The sequence below is a fragment of the Leucoraja erinacea genome, chromosome 10 (assembly GCF_028641065.1).
Source record: "Leucoraja erinacea ecotype New England chromosome 10, Leri_hhj_1, whole genome shotgun sequence".
In the NCBI taxonomy this organism is placed as follows: Eukaryota; Metazoa; Chordata; class Chondrichthyes; order Rajiformes; family Rajidae; genus Leucoraja; species Leucoraja erinaceus.
Window position 1 is genome coordinate 51,971,338 of NC_073386.1, and position 23,546 is coordinate 51,994,883.

Genomic DNA, 23,546 nt, shown 5'->3' on the forward strand with positions numbered 1-23,546 from the left:
GAGTTGGGCCGAAGGGCCTGTTTCCATGTTGAATGACACAACAACTAGATAGGGTGAATGCACTGAATCCTTTATCCGGGGTAGGGCAATCATGAACCAGAGAACATAGGTTTAAGGTGAGATGAGAAAGAATTAATAGGACAACTTTTTCACTGAGAGGCTGGTGGGTGTATGGAACAAGCTGCCAGAGGAGGTAGTTGAGGCTGGGACTATAACAGCATTTAGGAGTCACTGTGACATGGATAGGTAACGTTTGGGGTCGGGACATTCTTGAGACAGTCTGAAGAAGGGTCCCGATCCGAAATGTCACCTGGATTATTGCCAAGTGTACTGAGGTACAGTGAAACATTTTGTTTGGATCCAATCAGATCAGACAATATTATGCACAAATACAATCAAATTATCTCAAGTGTGTAGGAATGAACTGCAGATGCTGGTTTAAATCTAAGGTAGACACAAAATGCTGGAGTAACTCAGCGGGACAGGCAGCATCTCTGGAGAGAAGGAACGGGTGACATTTCATGTCGAGACCTGTCTTCAGACTCAAGTGCAACAGGTGGAGCAAAAGGGATGATACAGAGCTACTCCAGCACTTTTTGTAAACCGGCATCTGCAGTTCCTCGTTCCTACATAAGGTTCTCCATGTTTTTTGAAAATCATTGAGTCTTTTTTCCTTGTCCCAAAGAGCATCAGGAAACCATAGACATCTGGCCCTGCCTTTGTTGAAGAAATCACTTGGAATTGCAAGACATTGTATGGTTACGGTTATTATATCTGCTATTTTAATCATGGGCTGTCCTTCATTCAGGATTAGTTTAGTTTTTAGTTTAGTTTAGTTTAGTTTAGTTTAGGTTTTAGTTTAGCTTAGCTTAGTTTAATTAAATTCAGATTAGTTTAGTTTATTGTCACGTGTACTGAGGTACAGTGAACAACTTTTCGTTGCGTGCTGTCCAGTAGCTGAAAATAGGATACAAGATTACAATCGAACCGTCCACAGTGTATAGATCAGTGGTTCCCAACCTTTTTTTGGCCATGCCCCACCAAATCACCTCTAAAATCCTGATGCCCCCCCTTGCTTTCCCTTGAGAGAAAACGGAGGAAATAGATATTATAAGGGTAACTTAGCAAAAGCTCTTTGAATCGCATTTCTAAATCCAATTCAATAAATAAGGTTCTCCCATGACCTCGCGCGCTTCGTCCGACGTGCATGAAGAGCGATGGCGCGGTGATTATGTAATAACTACACAATAAAGACCTTTTTTACCCCAAAAAAATTATTTATTCAAAATAACATCTGAAACATAAACTACATATGTTTACCTGATGGAAAATCCAAAAAAATAAAAATCGAAAATTTGGACCCAGACCTCCTCAGTCGCGCTCAATTGCCCCCCTTAAAAATCAAATTGCCCCCCTGTGGGGCGTACGCCCCACGTTGGGAACCACTGGTATAGATGTATGATAACAGGACTAACATTTAGTACAAGATAAAGTCCAGTAAAGTTTGATTAAAAACAGTCTGAGGGTCTTCAATGAGGTAGATGTTAGCTCAGGGTCGCGTTCTAGATCTTGATCAGATGATTCAGTTGCTTGATGACAGCTGGGAAGAAACTGTCCTTGAATCTGGAGGTGTGCGTTTTCACACTTCTGTACCTCTTGCCTGATGGGAGAGGGGAGAAGAGGGAGTGAGACTGCTCCTTGATTATGCTGGTGGCATTATCGAGGCAGCGTGAAGTTTAGATGGAGTCGATGGAACGGAGGTTGGTTTGTGTGATGGCCTGGGCTGCATCCACAACTCTCTGCAATTCCTTGCAGTCTTAGATGGAGCTGTTAGCCAATCACGCTGCGATGCATCCCGATAAAATGTTCTCTACAGCACATCTGTAGACGTTGGTGAGAGTTGTTGGGAACATACCACACTTCCTAAACCTTCCAAGGACATTGAGGTGTTGGTGTACTTTCTTGGCTATAATCTTGGTATGGTGCGCCCTTCTGCTTCAATATTTATGTCTCTGAGGTGGCATCTTTCTTTCTTGATCTGCTCATGCATTCCTCTTCTCCATTACCACCACTGTGACCATACTTCATACTTTCTGATAGACACTGCCTCTCCTAGTGAGAGCTTGTGGCTCATCTTCTGAAGAAGGTCTGAAGAAGGGTCCCGACCCACAACGTCACTTATCCATTTTCTCCAGAGATGCTGCCTGACCCGCTGAGTTACTCCAGCATTTTGACTTTTTTTTGCTTCTGATCCTCCTCTTTCTCTGTGTACTATTCTCTTATCTACTGAACCAGGGATGGATCAGGCAACTGAACCACCCTGCCAGCAACTAGAGGACAGTCCTGCCCTACCCTCTACCACATTGGAGACCCTCAAACTATCATTAATTGGACTTTACTGGACTTTATCTTGCACTAAACGTTATTCCCTTGGAAGGCTTGATTGTAATCATTTATAGTCTTTCCACTGACTGGATAGCATGCAACAAAAGCTTTTCACTGTACCTCGATTCACGTGACAATAAACTAAACAGATCTTATGATTTTACTCTATTCATAGTTTGATTGTAGTCTTGTATGGATGCTATTTAACTAACCAACCAACCAACCAACCAACCAACTAACTACTGTAACTGACCAACTGACTAACTAACTTGACTAACTAACTAAATATCTCCAGAGGGAAAGGAGACCTGTCTGCTTGTTTGATTTCGTCTATATCTCTTGTTTCTCTTTCCCCTGAATCTCACTCTGAAGAAGGGTCTTGTCCCAAAACATCACCCATTCTTTCTCTCCAGAGATGCTGCCTGTCCCGCTGAGTAACTCCAGCTTTTTGTGTCTATCTTCAGTTTAAATCAGCATCTGCAGTTCCTTCCTACACAATTTGTTTGCTTGGTATCTTCCACATGACACTGGGTATGGGACTCAGACAGTTCGGATCAATCCTCTGCCCTGTGTGGTTAGATTCCAAACATAATCTACCAGGATTATCAACAAATTGGCCTGTGTGTATTGGAAGGAACTGCAGATGCTGGTTATATCGAAGATAGATACAAAGTGCTGGAGTAAGTCAGCAGGTCAGACAGCATCTCTGGAGAGAAGGGATGGTTGACGTTTCTTCTGAGTCAGAAGAACGATTCTAACCCGAAACGGCACCTATCCCTTTTCTCCAGAGATGCTGCCTGACTTGCTGAGTAACTCCAGCATTTCGTGTCTCTTCATGTTCAATAGCCTGATGGTTGTTGGGTTGTTGGGAAGAAGCAGCTCCTGAACCTGGTGGTTATGGTTTATTTATTTATTTGTCTATTTATTTATTTATCTATTCATTTATTTATCTATCTATTTATCTATTTACCTATTTATTTATCTATTTATTTATTTATTTATTCATCTATCTATCTATCTATCTATCTATCTATCTATCTATCTATCTATCTATCTATCTATCTATCTGTCTGTCTGTCTGTCTGTCTGTCTGTCTGTCTGTCTGTCTGTCTGTCTGTCTGTTTGTTTGTCTGTTTATTTATTTATGTATTTATTTATTTATTTATTTATTTATTTATTTATTTGTTTGTTTGTCTGTTTGTTTATTTATTCATTTATGCATTTATTCATTTATCCATTTATTCATTTATACATTTATTCATTTATTTATTTACTCATTTATTCATTTATTTATTTATTTGTTTATTAGAAGTAAGTACAATACAGTGGCACCTTATTTCAGGTGCTAAATATATGTTGGCATGTTACATTCTATGTACAGCTTCATTTATTTTTTATTTTTTAAATGAGAGAGAGAAAAAGGGAGTAGATAATAGAGAATAGAAAAACATGTGATGTATAGTGTGTGAGAAAAAAAATCGAAAAGAGAGAGAGAGTGAGGGAGAGAAGTAAAAAAGGAGAGAGAGAAAAAGAGTAGAAGACAGGAAATAGGAGATAAGTATTTATATTCTTGACCATTCTTCACTCAGACCTGAAACAGTTGTTTTTTACGATTTTGTTGCACCATATGCTTCCAAGAAATCAATAAATGGAGACCAACTCGTTAAGAATTGGCCTGGTTTATCTGTTAGGAGGAATCGCATTTCTTCAAGATGTGCTGTGTCCAACATATTTATAATCCACATTTTAAGCGTTGGTTTGGGGAGGTCATGGTTTTCAGACTCCTGTATCTTCTTGCTGATGGCAGAAGTGAGGTGAGATTGTAGCCAGGGTGGTGTGGGCCCTTGATGATGCTGGCTGCCTTTTAACTGCATAATGGCGATAATCACTGAAGTCTTCTCAATTGGGACTATGCATTGGGTAAGTATCATTCAGCATGTACCATTCTGTGTCTTCTTTTACAGCTGTATTCGGCATATCTCTCTGAGTTTGCTGCCCTGCCTTCAAGACATGCGATACACACAAAATGCTGGAGTAACTCAGCAGGAGGCAGTATCTCTGGATAGAAGGAATGGGTGACTTTTTGGGTCGAGTCCCTTCTTCAGACATGTGAGGGCTGTTGTTTGCAAGGATTATAAAATTCCCTGCACTTTCATAAACTAGTGCAAGTTTTCACTACATTAACGCAGTGGGCATTCTAACTGGACAAACTACAGCTGGGTGATCAGTACATCCTAACCCTAACACTAAACAAAAAATGATTGAAGAGTTACAGACGAGAGAGCCCATTGGCCTTAAAGTTGCATAAGCTCAAACCTGGGGTAGATCCTGACTGACTCCTACAAATCGACAGAAGGGCAAGGGTAAAGGCGAATAGATTTAGACGAGGATAATGAGACCTTAGGCCAAAGCAAAGTGGCAGTATATTGGCGAAAAGGAATCTCTAGGGGGAGATCATTGAGCCCTAGAGGGAATTTTGTCCCACTGTTCAATAAATGATAACCTAACCAGTAGTGTTCATGGAGTGGATGAGAAAGTGGGATAACATAGAACTAGTGTGAACAGGGGATCGAAGGTCGACGTGGACTCAGCCGGCTGACGGGCCTGCTTTTATGCTGTATATTTCAATTGATTCAATCAATCAAGAGTGAGTATGAGGGATTAACACAGATGTGCACATGTTTCCAATGTATCAAACAAACAATATTATGCACATGTAATAACTAGGAACTGCAGATGCCGGTTTTTGCCAAAGATAGACAGAAAATGCTGGAGTAACTCAGCAGGTCAATCAGCTATATGAAAGATAGACACAAAATGCTAGTGGTGAATCAGTGTGAAGAAGGGTCCTGACCTGAAACATCACCTATCCATGTTCTCCACGATGCTGCCTGACCTGCTGTGTTACTCCAGCATGTTGTATCCATCTTTGACATTGTATAGTTGACTGAAATTGGTACATCTGAATAATTTGTACAAGAACAATTTGATATTTACTCAATAGTTCAGGATTACTGACTAATAGATAAACAATAAGTTGTGATAGCCATGGAAAAGGACCGTTGCATAACTTACCTAAGGCACAGTGGATTTGTTGGAACAAATAATAATTTAGGAGACTTTTGGATAGCCACATGGGTATGCAGGGAATGGATGGATATGGGTTAGGTGCGGGCAGATGAGAGATGGTCTTGGCATCATGCTCAGCACAGACATTGTGGGCTGAAGGGCCTGTTCCGGTGCTGTACTCTTCTATGTTCTATCTTCTAAAAATATGGTTATTATCATGGTTGTAATATGGCTCCATGTTGCCCCAATACTTCACTTAGACAATATTTGATCCAACTAAGTTACAGAAAGTCATTTTGGAGGGTTCCCACCCACACACCAAAGTTATGATAAGGAACACGATTTTCTCAGGAAAAATTATGAAGCAAGAGTATAAAGTACCAGAAACCCTAGTCTACAGTCTCCAATTCTGTCTGCAGGAAAGCAATAAAAAGAACCACAAAATTCCATCGAACCGATCGTTCAACCACAGGAAACACAGAAATAAAAATAACTTGCCTTTCTTTGTGACTTCAAACTCCAGATATTGTGTAGAAAGGAACTGCAGATGCTGGTTTAAACTGAAGATACAGTGCATTCAGAAAGTATTCAGACCCCTTCACTTTTTCCACATTTTGTTACGTTACAGCCTTATTCTAAAATGGATTCAATGCTTTTTATTTTTTAATCATCAATCTACACAATCCATAATAAAAAAAGTGAAAACAGATGTTTAGAAATGTTTACAAAGTAATTAAAAAGAAATAACTGAAATATCACATTTACATAAGTGCCATTCAGACCCTTTACTCAGTACTTTATTGAGGCACCTTCGGCAGTGATTACAGCCTCAAGTCTTCTTGGGTATGACGCTACAAGCTTGGCACACCTGCATTTGGGTAATTTCTCCCATTCTTCTCTGCAGATTCTCTCAAGCTGTCAGGTTGGATGGGGAGCGTCGATGCACAGCTATTTTCTGGTCCCTCCAGAGATGTTCGATCGGGTTCAAGTCTGGGCTCTGGCTGGGCCACTCAAGGACATTCACAGACTCGTCACAAAGTCACTCCTGCATTGTATTGGCTGTGTGCTTAGGGTCATTGTCCTGTTGGAAGGTGAACCTCTACCCCAGTCTGAGGTCCAGAACGCTCTGGAGCAGGTTTTCATCAAGGATCTCTCTGTACTTTGCTCCGTTCATCTTTCCCGTGATCATGACTAGCCTCCCAGTTCCTGCCGCTGAAAAACATCCACACAGCATGATGCTGCCACCCATCATGATTCACCGTAGGTATGGTATTGGCCAGGTGATGAGCGGTGTCTGGTGTCCAACAGACGTGACACTTGGCATTCAGGCCAAAGAGTGCAATCTTGGTTTCATCAGACCAGAGAATCTTGTTTCTCATGGTCTGAGAGTCCTTTAGGTGCCTTTTGGCAAACTCCAAGCGGGCTGTCATGTGCCTTTCACTGAGGAGTGGCTTCCGTCTGGCCACTACCATAAAGGCCAGATTGGTGGAGTGCTGCAGATATAGTTGTCCTTCTGGAAGGTTCTCCCATCTCCACAGAGGAACTCTGGAGCTCTGGAGTGACTATCAGGTTCTTGGTCACCTCCCTGACCAAGGCCCTTCTCCCCCGATTGCATAGTTTGGCCGGGCGGCCAGCTCTATGAAGAGTCCTGGTGGTTCCAAAGTTCTTCCATTTAAGAATGACGGAGGCCACAGTGTTCTTCAGGACCTGCAATGCTGCAGAAATTGTTTTTATACCCATCCCCAGATTTGGGTCTTGACACAATCCTGTCTCTGAGGTCTACGGACAATTCCTTTGTCTTCATGGCTTGGTTTTTGCTCTGACATGCACTGTCAAGTGTGGGACCTTACACAGACAGGTGTGTGTCTTTGCAAATCATGTCCCATCTATTTAATTTACCACTGGTGGACTCCAATCAAGTTGTAGAAACATCTCAAGGATAATCAATGGAAACAGGATGAACCTAAGCTCAATTTTGAGTGTCATAGCAAAGGGCCTGAATACTTATGTAAATGTGACACTTCAGTTATCTATTTTTAATTACTTTGCAAAAATTTCTAAACAGCTGCTTTTGTTTCTTCATTCTTGGGTACTGTATGTAGATTGATAAAAAAAAATAATTTAATCCATTTAAAATAAGGCTGTAACGTAACAAAATGTGGAAAAAATGAAGGGGTCTGAATACTTTCTGAATGCACTGTAGACACCAAAAGCTGGAGATCTTCAGACAAAGGGTCTGAAATTTTTTTAAGGAAGCGTCTCGACCCGAAACGTCACCTATTCGTTTTTTCCTTTTCTCCAGAGATGCTGCCTGACCCGCTGAGTTACTCCAACACTTTGTATCTATTTTCAGATATTGTATCGTTCTTACTAAAGGGCTTGTCCCACTGTACGAGCTAATTCAAGAGCTCTCCCGAGTTAAAAAAAAAAATCAAACTCGTGGTAAGCATGTAGAATGTACGCAGCGGGTTCGTCGGAGCTCGTGGACGTCTCGTAACGCTAATGGCAGGTACTAGGGGAAAGCCGGTAAGCTCGTGAAGACTCGTGAAGATTTTTCAACATGTTGAGAAATGTCCACGAGAGCCCCGAGTACCTACGAGCGGCCATTACCGTAATTCTCCGAGTTTGAATCAGAGGAAACTCGGGAGAACTCTTGAATTAGCTCGTACAGTGGGACAGCCCCTTTAGGCTGCACTTAAAGGCCCTGTCCCACTTTCCCGAGTTACTTATTGAACTCTCCCGAGTTTTCCCCTTGATTCGAACTCGGAGAATTACTCGGGGCTATTTTTTTAAACTCGTGGGCATTTTTCAACATGTTGACAAAACGTTCCGACTTACCCGATGCCTCGAGTTCCTACGGCTGGCATCAAGAGCCGCTACGAAACATCTACGGACTCCTACGAGCTCACTACCGACATTACCCGACATTACCCCTCCTCTACCATTATACCTCCCCCACACACACACCCTCTACCACTATATCACCCCAAACCCCTGTCCCTCCATCACTATCCCCCTCCCTTTTAGCTTGAAGCTCAAAACCCTGCCTTGTCTGGGAAATCTCACGAAAGTTTCACTAACTACAACTTCCTCCACCATCAGCAAGTTTTGTCTGCAGTTCCCAAGTTGTCTGTCCTCCAGTATGCTTTCAATATGTTGGGAAATTCCTTCACCGGTTTACATTCACTGACATATAGAAAGAAGTCATTGTTTCACACTGTCAAATATATAGGAATTTCTCTTCAGGATATTCACATCATTACATCGATTTCTGCCGACAATGGGTTGGGTGTAGCAAAAAAATAGTTTTTAGGAAAGTAGAATTCGATTTAATCTGTTGGACATCTGTGTGTGGGGCTTTTTTTTTTCAGAAGAACTGATATGATTTTTTTTTCGCCACAGTGTTTGACCTTTCTTTTGCTCCTGCCGAAGGCTACAGTCTCCAGTTCCCCTCACTTCGCAGAGAACCAAGCGGTCCCTGGACTGTAATCACTTGTGCAGGATGCGTAATTGGTTAGCTAGCCGGCGTCACTGGGAGAGGGGAGAGAGTCTGTATATAATCCGCAAGACTCTGCAGCCCTCTCCAGGAGGAGCTTCAAGTTTAGCCAGACTTTTTAATTTGGCGAACAGTGACAAGAGCCGGCATAAAATATGTGCAGGGGGTTAGCCGCGTTACCAGCCACATGCATCGAAAGGTGAGAAAAAAACATGCGCCGGTTTCCAGTTCCCGCGACTCAATGTGAACGATATGTTATTGTCGTCCCGTAGTAATTAACACCAGGTCTATTCAACAGGTCAATTACATTCTGTTGCACAGGGCAGCATTTAAAGCTAGTTTTAATTCTAAGACTGCCACTGTGTGATTTGGAGATCTATAACTGGGACTATCGATTGCATTTAACTGAGACACAAGGAACTTCAGATGGCAGTGTTGCTAAAACTCAGCAGGTCAGGCAGCATCTTTAGTCCGAAGAAGGGTCTCGATCCGAAACGTCACCTATTTATTCCTTCTCTCCAGAGATGCTGCCTGACCGGCTGAGTGACTCCAGCTTTTAGTTACTATCTTCAGTGAGCGATCTTTAGACAACATTGATAGGTGACACTTCGCGTTGGGGCCCTTCTTCCGACTGAGGAACTAAAGGTGAAGTTCATGCGAAGTTTAACAATTGACTTGACGTCTCTCGGGTCTGGGCACTTTCACTGATTTGGGGCTTCCAATGGTAAATTACACGACTCCAAGCAATATTTCACAGTTAATGGCATACCTTCAAGGGATATAAAGTGTTGTTCTCTCTATAGTGCATGCCCTTTATGCTGTAAAGCGTTAGTGAATGGATCGATCAAAGACAAGTTTATAATGGTGTTATGTAATGGGAAATATTGATCTGTTGACTAACATTCCTTCAATTAGTCTTCAATTACGTGGAGCTTGTTATCTTAACAGAAACAAACTTTTAGTTTAATGATTTAACTAAAGTTAGTTTTATTATTGCCATGTGTACCAAGCTACAGTGAAAAGCTTTTTTTATTGTGTGCTATTCAGTCAGCTGAAAGACCATACATGATTACAATCAAGCCAATACAGATACAGGATCAAGGAAATAATGTGTAGGAAGGAAATGCAGGTGCTGGTTTATACTGAAGATAGACACAAAATGCTGGAGTCACTCAACAGGTCAGGCAGCATCATTCTGCCTGACCGGCTGAGTTACTCCAGCAATTATGTATCATTAAAGGGAATAATGTTTAGTGCAAGATAAAGGCCAGTGATAGTGAGAACCGTTCTCTAGTTGGTAATAAGATGGTTCAGTTGCCTGATAACAGCTGGGAAGAAACTGTCCCTGAATCTGAAGGTATGTATTTTCACACTTCTGTACCTCTTTTCTGTTGGGAGAGGGGACAAGATGGAATAACTGGGGTGGGACTGGTCCTTGATTTTGCTGGTGGCCTTGCCAAGGCAGTGTGGTGTAGATGGAGGTTTTTACTTCAACTAAATCTCATAAAAGCCAGAAAGACCTGTTTTCAATAAGGCAACTTTTATGGACCAGAAATGTTTCCAAGAGGGGTTGTGTTATGTTAACTCCAGAAACAAGCAAACAAATGAGATATGGGATGTATTTATATCGCTGAAATCATCTCCAAATTGCAAGACTTCAAGTCATTCATTAAATGAAATTGTTCCGAATTATGTGGAAGAAAATCAAACACATTTTCTTCAAAAAACTTGCACAACAAATGTTGCTGCCAATTAAATTGCAGTCCGTATCGTGTTTGCTATTTCACTTCAAACTCCAATGTGGTTTGAAGTGAAATGTTTTTGATTTAAGCCATGTATTTTTTAAAGAAAATATATAGTATAATTATTATAGTGACACAAGAAACTGCAGATGCTAGAATCTTGAACAAAACACAAAATGTTGGCGGAAATGGGTGGCACAATGGTTGAGTTGCTGCCTTACAGCGCCGGGGACCCGGGTTCAATACTGCCTATGGATGCTGTCTTTGAGGAGTTTGTACGTTCTCCCTTTGACCATTTCATGTTTTCTCTGGGTTCTCCGGTTTCCTCCCACATTCAGAAGACGTGCAGGTTTGTAGGTTAATTGGCTTCTGTAAAAACTCCCGCTGAGTTACTTTGGCATGTGCTAATAGACAGAAAAGAATCAAGTAACATAAATATTCAGGGATAATTTTAGATAAGTTTATTATCATTGTCCCATGTACCAAGGTAGAGTGAAAAAGCTTTTTTTGTTGCATGCTAACCAGTCAGTGGGAAGAGTATACATGATTACAATGAAGCCGTCCGCAGTGTATAGATATAGGGTACAACGGGTCGTGCAAGATAAAGTTCAGTAAAGTCTGATTAATGATTTTAACACTGGATATCCACAAATTCGGCACAAGATGACTTCATCTTGTATCTCAGTGTTCAACATACCATACGCTTCAAACGCAACTGATTTGAACAAGTCATCCATTAAAATATGCAGAATTAACCCAGAATCAAGACATCCATTAAAATATACAGAATTAATACTGGCTGGGCATAGTCACTGATGATGTGCTAAGATCTAAAAAAAAAACACCATTAAAACTGATCATGTGTTTTAATTCAATTTTATTTGCTTTAACATAATTACCAAAATATTAAATTTAATACCAAGAAAATAGTTATCACCATTTTCTAGTGCTGTAAAAACCCCCGAAGCTTATTGCGACACAAACAAGTACAGATGCTGGTTTACATAAAAAACACCATAACTTGGGATTCAGGAAGGGTCCCGACCCGAACCCTTGTCTAACCGTGCCCTCAGGAAACGCTGCCTGACCCGTGGTGTTACTCCAGCACTTTGTGTCCGTTTTCTGCCAATGCTTATGCCCCACTTTAGTAACAACACGTGACCATTTTGCTAGTCTTGACAATGGCTGTATAAGAGGAATGTTAGCGTTGATGTTACGGGTTGCTTATAAATGGACTGCCTTTTAAATTCCCAATGCACAAGGCTGACATAGCGTAGGGAACACCTCAAAGTTAATGTTGAATGGAATACCAAGGAACTGCAGATGTTGGTTTATACCAAAGATAGACACAAAATATTGGAGTAACTCGGCGAGTCGGGTAACATCTCTGGAGAAAATGGATAGGTGATGTTTTGGTTTGGGACCCTTCTTCAGACGTTATGGTCAGTATGGCCTTTTTCCATGCTGTATCTTTCAATTGATCAGTAAACTAACTAGCTTCAGTCTGGCTCTGAATTAATAAGGACTTTGCCCGGCCATCTATGACTTCCTCTGGCTTGGATGAGGAAATCCAAGAGGTTTAATGTGTCCTGTTACAAACAAAGGCCGTGGGTCTGGATATAATGGGAATTAATCAAAATATTTGTCCTATCCAGTCACCCCAGGTGAAGAACGGCTTCAATATTGAATGAACAGCAACATGTGTTTGCTGCGTTAATTGATCTGAACAACAAACATCATGTGTTAATAGACACAAAATGCTGGAGTAACTCAACGGGACAGCCAGCATCTCTGGAGAGAAGGAGTGGGTAGCGTTTCGGGTTGGGACCTTTCGTGTGTTGATTAAAAGAAAGAAAAAAAAAAATTTATGATTAACAATATATAAGGAAGCCCACCAAATTGGCAGCACAGTGGCACACTGTGGAGTTGCTGCCTCACAGTGCCAGAGACCGGAGTTTGATCCTGACTAATGTTCAGGGTGCTGTCTGTACTAAGCTTGTACGTTCTCGTAGGTTTTCTCCGGGTGTTGTAGGTTAATTGGCTTCGGTAATTGTTCCTCTGATGTAGAATAGAATTAGTGTGAATGGGTGATGGGAGGTCAGCATGGACTCAGTGGGCCAAAGGGCCTGTTTCCATTCTGCATCACTAAACCAAAATAAACTGACCTAAATCTGTAGCAATTTTCAGATTTGGAAGTCACATGTACTGAGGTGCAGTGAAAAGCTTTGTTTTGCATGCTGTCCATTTGAATCAGTTAATACCATACATAAACAGTGATGCTTAATTGTCATATGAACAGATAACAGAACACTGACATTCTTGCATGCAGCAGCAAAACAGGTCTGTAAATACAATACACATAGATAAGATATAATAAACAAGATGTCTATAAATTAATAATCCATGCCTAAAAAAGCCCCAAATCCTTGGTGCAACCAAAAAGATGGTAGGGCTGAAATGAGAGTGTGGCCAGGGTGATGTATGTATTTGGCATGGTAGTGCAGCGGTAGAGTTGCTGCCTTACAGCACCAGAAATCCAGGTTTGATCCTGACTGAGAGCAGAGTTTGTACGTTCTCCCTGTGACTGCGTGGGTTTCCTCCGGGTGCTCCGGTTTCCTCCCACATTCCAAAGACGTACAGGTTTATAAGTTAATTGGCTTCAGTAAAAATTGTAAATTGTCCCTGCCTTTCTTGACTGTCTCGTTCAATTGGCTTTCCTACTGATAGTGTGTTTTAAAAGCAACCAAGACCCAGGCTCTGATCGCTCATTAAGCTGTGTTGCAGACACACCCAGGTTTCCGATGGGAGGACATTTGAGCTTGTACTTGGCTTGTACAAGCTAGAATTTAGAAGATTGAGGGGGCATCTTATAGAAACTTACAACATTCTTAAGGGGTTGGACAGGCTAGATGCAGGAAGATTGTTCCCGATGTTGGGGAAGTCCAGAACAAGGGGTCACAGTTTAAGGATAAGGGGGAAATCTTTTAGGACCGAGATGAGAAAAGCATTTTTCGCACAGAGAGTGGTGAATCTCTGGAATTCTCTGCCGCGGAAGGTAGTAGTTGAGGCCAGTTCATTGGCTATATTTAAGAGGGAGTTAGATGTGGCCCTTGTGGCGAAAGGGATCAGGGGGTATGGAGAGAAGGCAGGTACAGGATACTGAGTTGGATGATCAGCCATGATCATATTGAATGGCGGTGCAGGCTCAAAGGGCCGAATGGCCTACTCCTGCACCTATTTTCTATGTTTCTATGTATCCTGAACGGTCCGATATTAAAGCTGGAAATCTGCCTCCAGATTAGTTCCATTTATTACTGCTGATCGGTACTGGATGAGGAAATTGAACTGCAGCGGATCCATTCCCTTAGAATGATCGATTACGAGTGGAAGTGAATAATCCACTTACCCATCCATTCTATAATGTGTCTGGTGTAGCAATGTGATAAATCATAGGTCACTATCATCTCAGATGAAAAGAGTGAATTGTCCCCAAAGTTTAGTTTAGTTTATTATTATCACATGTACCAAGGTACAATGAAAAGCCTTTGCGTGCTGTCCTATCAAAGTTCATAAGTTATAGGAGCAGAATTGGGCCATTCGGCCCATCGAGTCTTCAATCACGCCTGATTTATCTTTCCCTCTCAACCCCATACTCTTGCCTTCTCCCCATAACCCTTGACGCCCTTGCAAATCAAGAATCAATATCTCCTGTAAAAATACCCAAAGACTTAGCCTCCACAGCCGTCTGTGGCAATTAGTTCCACAGATTTGCCACCCTCTGGCTAAAGAATTTCCTCCTCATCTCCTTTCTAAAGGAACGTCCTTTTATTTTTAGTAGCTGCCCTCTGGTCCTAGACTGTCCCACTGGCCACTCTCACAAAGAAAAGACTATACATGAATGCAATGAAGCCGTCCACTGTGCATGGATAGAGGATACAATATTTAATGTGAAGATGTAACATTGATGGCAAGGTTGGGTGGTTTTGTGATATAGAAGATCAGAAAGAGACTACTCATCTCCTCAAACTTCGTTCCCCACAGTTAGATCAATAATGTTTCCAACTTTGTGGTCTGTAGCCCTCAATAAAAACTTCTGCTAAAGTGTTCAACCTCGTATGACAAGCACTTTAATGATCACGACTGCCTGTAAAGTCCGTTAATTGAAGTCAAACCTCTCATTGTCTCTCTATAAAAATAAATGTAATGATTAAATATCAAAGATCAATCAAGCGTAGCCATTGTTATCGTTGAAGAACATTCAGGAGAGTTGCTTTAGGACAGGATCGTAATATACTACTGCCAAAATAAATTGACGTTTATTGAGATCAGTTTGGATTGAATGCAAATTTAGTTTACTTTAGAGATACAGCGTGGAAACGGGTCCATCGTCCCACCAGGTCCGCACCAGCCTTCCATCACCCCGTACCCTAGTCCTATCTTGCACACTAGAGACAATTTACAGAAGCCAATTAACCTGCACGCCTTTCAGTTTATAATGGGGTGGGTAAAGGTCGGATTCATTTGTATCTTAAAAAACGTCAATATTTTTTCCTCTTTGTGAACCAGGAATGATAAATTGAAAAAGGGTCTCAGCTTGAAGCGTCACCTATTCCTTCTCTCCAGACATGCTGCCTGACCCGCTCAGTTACTCCAGCATTTTGGTGTCTATCTTCGGTAAACCAGCATCTACAGTTCCTTCCTACAGCTGATGAATTGACCCTATGCTTCACATTGCCGTGAATTAATGTCAAATCATATTTATTAGATTATGCTGTGGGACTTGGTGCTAACTGTTCTGGGTTTAAAAACATCTGAAAGCTAACTTTAAGGAAATATAATACCATATGGTATTGGGGGGGGGGGGGGTACTGATGGATTTACAGTGTGTGTCTGGCTAAAGCTTCAGTTACTTTTGTGTAGATATTTAAACGGTTGAAATGCTTTAAAATTGATTTCAACTGTAGCGCATTCTGGTAAATGTCCATTATATTTGAGAGGCACAAATGCTGGAGTAACTCAGCGGGACAGGCAGCATCGCTGGACAGAAGGACTGGGTGACAGAAGGACTGGGTGACATTTTGGGTTGAGAGCTGTGTGTGCGTGCGTGCGTGTCCTTGCAATTGTGCAACACGTTGGTGAGTGCCCATGGAATTCTGTGCACCATTCTAGTTGCTCAGCTATTGGAAGGATGTTATTAAGCTGGAAGGTGTTATCTGGATTCCTTTTCTCCATTGATGCTGCCTGACCCACTGAGTTACTCCAGCATTTTGTCTCTTTCTAGGGCACAGAGGTATATGGAATTGAAACGAGTAAATGTGATTAGTGTAGATGGTCGGCAGAGGTTCAGTGGGCTGAAGGCTCCGTTTCTGTGCTGTACAACTCTAATCCAAGGGGGTGAAACATCTGGAGTTCAATGTTCAATATTTTGGATGCAAAATAATGGAAATATATAGATTCTCCTTCCATCCATGTATTTCATTCAGTGCGACACAGCTGGTACAGCCGCTGCCTCAAAAATGCTAGAGACCTGGATTCGATCCTGACCTCGGGGTTTGTCTGTGTGTGGAGTTTGCACAATCCCCCTGTAACCGCATGGGTTTCCTCCGGGTGCTCCCATTTCCTCCCACGTCCCAAAGATGATTCAAGATTAAGATCTGGCAAGTAACTCGTGGTCCTCCGGTCCGCAGTGATCCATCTCTTGCTCTTTGCTTTTGAGATCTGGGGGGGAAAGTCAAGTCAAGTCAAGTTTATTCGTCAAGTACACATACGAGATGTGCAGTGAAATGAAAAGTGGCAATGCTTGCGGACTTTGTACAAAATACAAACAAACTACAAACAGAATGGAAGAAAATCGCATATTCTTTTATATATTAAATATTGTGGGCGGAAGGAAAAAGGGAAACTAAAATCAGCAATTTTTTAAAAAACAGTAGAATGGTACAGTGAAGTTTACACAGAAAAGCTGGAGAAACTCAGCGGGTGCAGCAGCATCTATGGAGCGAAGGAAATAGGCAACGTTTCGGGCCGAAACCCGTACAGTGAAGTTAGTCCCTGGAGAGATAGGAGTTTACAGTCCTCATGGCCTCTGGGTGGAAAAAGTACCTTGATGTGTAGGGATTCGATGAGAAAGTTGGATAACCTAGAACAAGTGTGAATGGATGATCAATGGTTGGCGAGAACCCAGTGGGCCGAAGGGCTTGTTTTAATGCTGTATCTTGAAATTAAACGAAACATTGATCAACACTTCAGTGCCACTCCCAAGGTATCTTGGTGCTACCTCTGGCCTTTCTCTTTTTCCCCCATAGAAGAAATAATGTTGCTTCTGCCCAGTTGCAATGCAGACGGCACCATTAAGGGCCCATACCTCAGGAAGTCCCGATACAGCTCTGTACGACTTTGGTCAGGCCGCATTTGGAGTGTTGCGTGCAGTCCTGATCGCCCCATTACAGGAAGGATGTAGAGGCTTTGGAGAGGGTGCAGAAGGCTTAGCAGAATGTTGCCTGGATTAGAGGGTTTCAGCTGCAGGGGAGGCTGGACTAACTTGGATTGTTTTCTCTGCCACACCGGTGGTTGCGTGCAGACGATAGGCGTACATAAAATTACGAGGGGCATAGATAGGGTCGACGGTCCGAACATTTCTCCTAGGGTGGAGATGTCAAGCACTAGAGAGCATAGGCATAAGATGAGAGAGGGAAAGTTTAAAGGAGATGTGTGGAGCACTTTTTTTTCTTTTCTTTTTTTTATAAAACACAGAGTGGTGGGTGCCTGGTACATATTGCCAGAGTTGGTGGTGGAAGCAGATACAATAGTGGCGTTTAAGAGGCTTTTAAATAGGCACATGGAAGCACTGGGAATAGAGGGATGTGGCTCATTTACAGGCAGATGAGATCAGTTTAACTTGGCATCATGTTTAGCACAGACATTGTGGGCCGAATGGCCTGTTCCTATGATGTTATTGTCCGTTGTGATTGATTAATTAATTGATTGAGTGCTTTCCCACTGTGTGGGATCCATTAAGACTGTTCCTTCAACAATATAATGGTAGAACACAAACTCAAAACAGACCCTAGACTCGGGTGAGCGGGCGTATGGAAGGGCAGTTGGATATATCTCAAAGCCCTCCGGTTCATCCTCGACCAGAGAAGCAACCTATACCCAGCCACTGACACTCTCCTCCGCCTAGCGGAGCTGGTCCTTACCCTCAATAACTTCACGTTCGACTCCTCCCTTGTGTAACCTTCCATTCTCCAGCATCTGCAGTTCCTTCTTAAACACTGGATATATCTCCACTTCTTTCACTTTTTCGTTAGTTCTGGGGTTTTTCTTTCTTTTTTCGTGTCTTTCTCGAAATTCTTTCTTTTTCTTTTTCTTTTCTTCTTTCTTTCCCTTTTTTCCTTTTTCCTTTTTTCCCCCGATTTAGTTATTAGTTTATAAAATGTTAAAATGGAAGCAGTACGGAAATTGTGTAACTGTTATGTCGATTACTTTCTCTTTATTGCTTCTAATAAAATTAATATTAAAAAAAAAAAAGTTTCAATTGCCGGAGAGACGACCAGGCCTACTCACCAAGTCAGGCAACGTCTGAGGGGAGGGAAAACGGGCTCAACGTTACAGGTCAACAACCTTTCTAACCCTAGGTACACAAAAAAAGCTGGAGAAACTCAGCGGGTGCAGCAGCATCTATGGAGCGAAGGAAATAGGCAACGTTTCGGCCCGAAACGTTGCCTATTTCCTTCACTCCATAGATGCTGCTGCACCCGTTGAGTTTCTCCAGCTTTTTTGTGTACCTTCGATTCTCCAGCATCTGCAGTTCCTTCTTAAACACCTTTCTAACCCTGCCGCCTGCTTGCTTGCACATGACCCTGAGATCACCCAATTTGGCCTGACCACAATAAAATTTGGGCTTGGCAAAATAGCATTTCCAGCATAAGTGATTTAAGATCAAGAATGAAGATAAGATGATGGAGACTTGGGACGGAGAGCAGGGAAATTGTATTTTGCATGCAGTTAGCGATTAAATCAGAACTCGTGTCGACATTTAAAGATGGATTAGGGTGGGTGAAGGAAAGGAGATTAAGAGGATAGAGAAGATGGCAGATGTGTGAGACTGGAACTGCTGTATGTCTGCCATACAGACAGCACTGGAGACTGGCTGAGCCAAACAAAGATATTTTGAGAGGGCTGTTCATAACAAGCAGTCAACAGAAGTCGTTGGATGAGCTATCTTTTTTGGCAAGCTTGTGGTGCACTTATCAGGATCCATGTACACATGCTATTGCTTTCCCAATGCATTTTTCATAGCACATTCTCCTGAAGACACGTTAATCTGTACTTTAAGCCAAGATAAACACGAAATGTTGGAGAAACTTCAGACGAAGGGTCTCGACCCGAAACATCATCCATTCCGTCCCTCCAGAGATGCTGCCTATCTCGCTGAGTTACTCCAGCATTTTGTTTCTATCTTTGGTTTAAACCAACATCTGCAGTTCCTTCCTACACTGTACTTTAAGGAAGAAGGGCAGGATGTGTGAGTCACAATTCACACTGGACCCATGTGAACAAAATAGTAATTTTTGATATATATATATATATAAGCAGAACTGTTATTTCTCAAGGCAAGGGCAACTTTGTTGTACAATTTCTGGGATGTCGCAGTGGTAGGTCTGCTGCCTCACAGCGCCTGAGACCCGGGTTTGATCGTGGCCATAGGTGCTGTCTGTACAGAGTTTGCACGTTTTCTCTGTGACCGCGTGGGTTTTCTCCAGGTGCTCCGGTTTCCTCCCACATTCCCAAGGCGTGCATGTTTGTGGGTTAATTGACTTCTGTGTGTACGATAGAAGGAGTGTGTGGGTAATCGATGGTCAGTGCGGACTCGGTGGGTCAAAGGCCCCGTTTCCACGCTGCATCTCCAAAACTAAAACAGAACCGCAGTTTCTCATGGCAAGGACATCTACACAAGATACAGATACAAGATGCAAGATACATTTAATTGTCATCTGTGTTGTTCAGCATGAAGACGGCATCGATAGTTACTGTGGAGATGTACACAGAAGGGGTTTTGTGTTCGGGGGTGGGGACAGTGAAATCCTGGTCCATAGCAACATGAGAAGGAAAGATGCTGGAAAGGCATCAATGCAGATTAATCCCCAGGTCCTGACCAAATGTATCCTGGGGTGTTATGAGAGCAAGATTGCTAAGGCTTTGGCCGAGAGTTTTGTATCTTTGTTAGATATGGGTGAGTCATTGGAAGAGTGGAGGATGGATAGTGTTGTGCCTTTGTGTAAGGCACAACATTATAACAGGTCACGGGGAGAACGTACAAACTCCACACAGACAGCACCTGTAATCAAGATTGAACCCGGGTCCCTGGTGCTGTAACACCATGCCACCATGGAATAGGTGTAGGTGATGTTTCAGGTCAGAACCCTTCTTCAGACTGAAAGATAGAGAAGATCAGAACAATGATGAATCTGGGGAATTCTTTGCCACAGAATGCTGTGGAGGCCAAGTCAGTGAATGCTTTTAAGGCAGGGACAGATAGACTTGATTAATATGGGTGTCAGAGATTATGGGTTGAAGGCAGGAGAAAGGGATTAGGAGGGAGAGATCAATCAGCTATGATTGAATGTGGAGTAGACTTGATGGGCTGAGTGGCCTAATTCAACTACCATCAATTACGATCTTGTGAGAACAGGGCCGACGACATAAATCATATTTTGATTTGTCCTATTCAGCGGGAGTTCAATGTTCAATATTTTCTATGCCACAGAAGGAAATCCATCTTGGTTGTCCATCACTTAACCCTCATAGAAAAGAGCATTGTAAACACGATAAATGCAAATCAGAGATTTAATAGGGCTGAAATGGATGGCTGCATTAAATCTGCAGCTTTATAAAAGGTGAACAAGCAAACACCAGAGCTTTTAAGCCTCCCTGTAAATATATAGAAACTGCAAGAAGAGATAGCCCCTGTGTTTGGTCAATATGTGTACAGGTTGTGTTTGGTCCTGTGGACACGTGTCACCAATATGGGTATTGGAGCGCACAGGATTAAGCAAGTGAAGGGATATTGATAGTCATAGAGTCATACAGCATGAAAACAGGCCTTTCAGCCCTGCCGACTAAGGTGCCCCAACTCAGCTTGTCCCATTTGCCCAATTTAGCCATCTCTCTAAACCTTTCCTGTCCATGTACCTGTTCAAATGTCTTTTAAATACTGTTATAGTACCTGCCTCAACTACCTCCTCTGGCAGCTTATTCCATATACACACACCACCATCTGTGTGGAAACGTTGCCTCTCAGGTTCCCAGATGTCTTATCTAAACTAATCCCATTTCCCCACATTTGGTCCAAATCCCGCTAAACGTTTCCTATCCTTTGACGTTGTACCGGGGGGAAGGTCTCCTTGGCTGGACAGTTTAGAACTACGAGTCCTCGTCTTAGAGTATCAACAAATTTGCCCAGAAATTCCTCCCCAATTGGTAGCGCTGAATATTAGAGTCAGAATATCGTGTTTCCCATTGGGACTATTTGACCTGATGAAAGTGGGCAGAATCTCCTTCTATGCGATGGTGTTCATTACATTTCATTCTGGCCCTTCATCCACTATCCCACTCTGGGTCAATCACAAAGTGCTGGAGGAACTCAGTGGGCCAGGCAGCATCTGTGGAGGGAATGGACAGGTAATGCTTTGGGTTGGGACCCTCCCTCAGACTGATTGTAGGGGGGTGAGGAAGAAAGCTGGACAAGAAGAGGTTTGGGCAGGTGGGATTAGTGTAGCTGGGACATGTTGGCCGGTGTGGGCAAGTTGGGCTGAAGGGCTTGTTTCCACACTGTATCACTCTACTGGCTCGGTGACTATGACTGGCAAGTGATAGGTGGATACAGGTGAGGTGGGATGATTGGCTGATGAGTGAAGTAAGTGTCAGTGACTTGAGGTGAAAATGAGACAAAAGGGTGTCGGAGAAAAGGAGGAGTGAAATGTAAACACGGAGGGAGGGATATGGGTGAGGGGGAAGAGGGATGGGATAGAGGAAGGATTGGGTACATTCCCGAGTGGGCAAGGGGTCAGGAGAAGGGTCCAGACCCGAACCATCGCCTGTCCATTCCCTCCACAAATGCTGCCTTAAGCCCCGTCCCACTTTCCCGACTTACTCACGAATTCTCACGAGTTTTCCCCTTGCTTCAAACTCTGTGAATGTCCGTAGGAGGCCTTAGGCATCCTTAGATATTTCGCAGCGGCTCGTAATGCCAGCCGCAGGAACTCGGGGCATCAGGTAAATCAGGAAGTTTTTTCAGCATTTTGAAAAATCTCCACGAGTAAAAAAAAAAAAAATAGCCCCGCGTCCCTATGGCTGGCTATTACCGTAATTCTCCGAGTTTGAATCAAGGTGAAAACTCGGAAGAATTTGTGAGTAACTCGGACAAGTGGGACAGGGGCTTAACCCGTTGAGTTTCTCCAGCACTTTGTGTTTGGCTCGAGATTCTAGCACCTGCATTTCCTCGTGAATTGATTTTAATAAATGATTTGAATGACAAAGCCGTCATTTATTAGTAAGCTGTCGTGATTGGAGCCTGGGAGTTTTTCATTCTGTTTTGAGCAGTAGTATACTTGGCCTCTCAAACCAGCCCTGTTATTCACTGCAATAGTGACTAATCTGCTCCTGACCTCAATTCTTGTGACTTGGATCTCCAGAGACCTCAATTCCAACAAGGTGCAAGTCAGAACACCACAGGAGATCCTTCTTCCCTGTGGCTATCAAACTGTACAACTCCTCCCCCTTTTGTCATGGGTCGACTGAGACTGACTCCCCTCCCCAATCTTTGCACATCCCCAATCCTTTCCACTCGTCACTTTAATTTAATATTTCATATATTTTGTGTTTTTATGCCTGTTGGCAAATTAATTCCTCTCTTGGGATAAATAAAGTTCTATTGTATCGTATCTCCCCTTTATATAGCTCACATGGTCTAGCATCCACAGTCTCCTAGAACATTCCAGAGATTCACCACTCCCTGCAAGAAGTTGTTCCAGTACACACTAGCTTTAATTGCACCCCCTTATTTTAGAAGCATGTTCCCTTGTTCGAGACTCTCCACACATGAAAGCATCTTAATGTTTCAATAAGATTACCCCGTGTTCTTCCAAGGGCCAAAGAATGCAGATCCACCTTCCTCAGCTGTTTGCGTTGGGACAACTCCCTCTTCTCCAGTACGAGCCTGAATAAATCCACTTGTGTCCTCCATTTTGCAAGTTGGACTAAAATGCTGGCAAGATGGTGCCAGAGCGTGGCGATTCCTCGCGTGCTTCCTCTCTTCCAGCCTACCCTACCCCAACCAGTCTGAAGAAGCATCCTGATCCGAAACATCATCAATCCATGTCCTCCAGAGATGCTGCCTGACCTGCTGCGTTACTCCAGCACTTTGTGTCCTTTTCTTTTGTGTGTACAAAGTGTGTATTCATCGGGTGGTGGGTATATGGAATGAGCTGCCAGAGGAGGTAGTTGAGGCGGGTACTATATAAAAGGCACTTGGATAGGGACATGGATCGGAAAGGTTTAGCAGAGATAGGCCAAACATGAGCAAATTAGACAGCTGAGTTGGGGCATCTTCATACACTTTCCCGTTTGTTGAAAGGAACTGCAGATGCTGGTTTAAACCGAAGATAGAATCAAAAAGCTGGAATAACTCAGCGGGACAGACGGCTTCTCTGGAGAAAAGAAATAGGTGACGTTTTGTGTCGAGACCCTTCTTCATTCCCATGCTGGTATAAGTCTAGAGCAGGGTACCGACTTGTCACCCGAACACTGACACCTCTCCGTGTTCTCCGGAGAGGATGCCTGACCTGCTGCGT

At 42.8% G+C, this 23,546-nt stretch overlaps 1 protein-coding gene across 1 annotated transcript in view; it reads left to right on the plus strand.

Moving 5' to 3' along the window:
* Positions 1 to 8,989: 8,989 nt before the first annotated feature.
* Positions 8,990 to 23,546, plus strand: part of LOC129701206 (regulator of G-protein signaling 5-like) — a 37,076-nt gene continuing 22,519 nt past the window's right edge. The window contains exon 1 of the mRNA XM_055642306.1: positions 8,990 to 9,149. Within this exon, the coding sequence (XP_055498281.1) occupies positions 9,106 to 9,149 (44 nt within the window). The 5' untranslated portion in view covers positions 8,990 to 9,105. The remainder of the gene's footprint in view (positions 9,150 to 23,546) is intronic.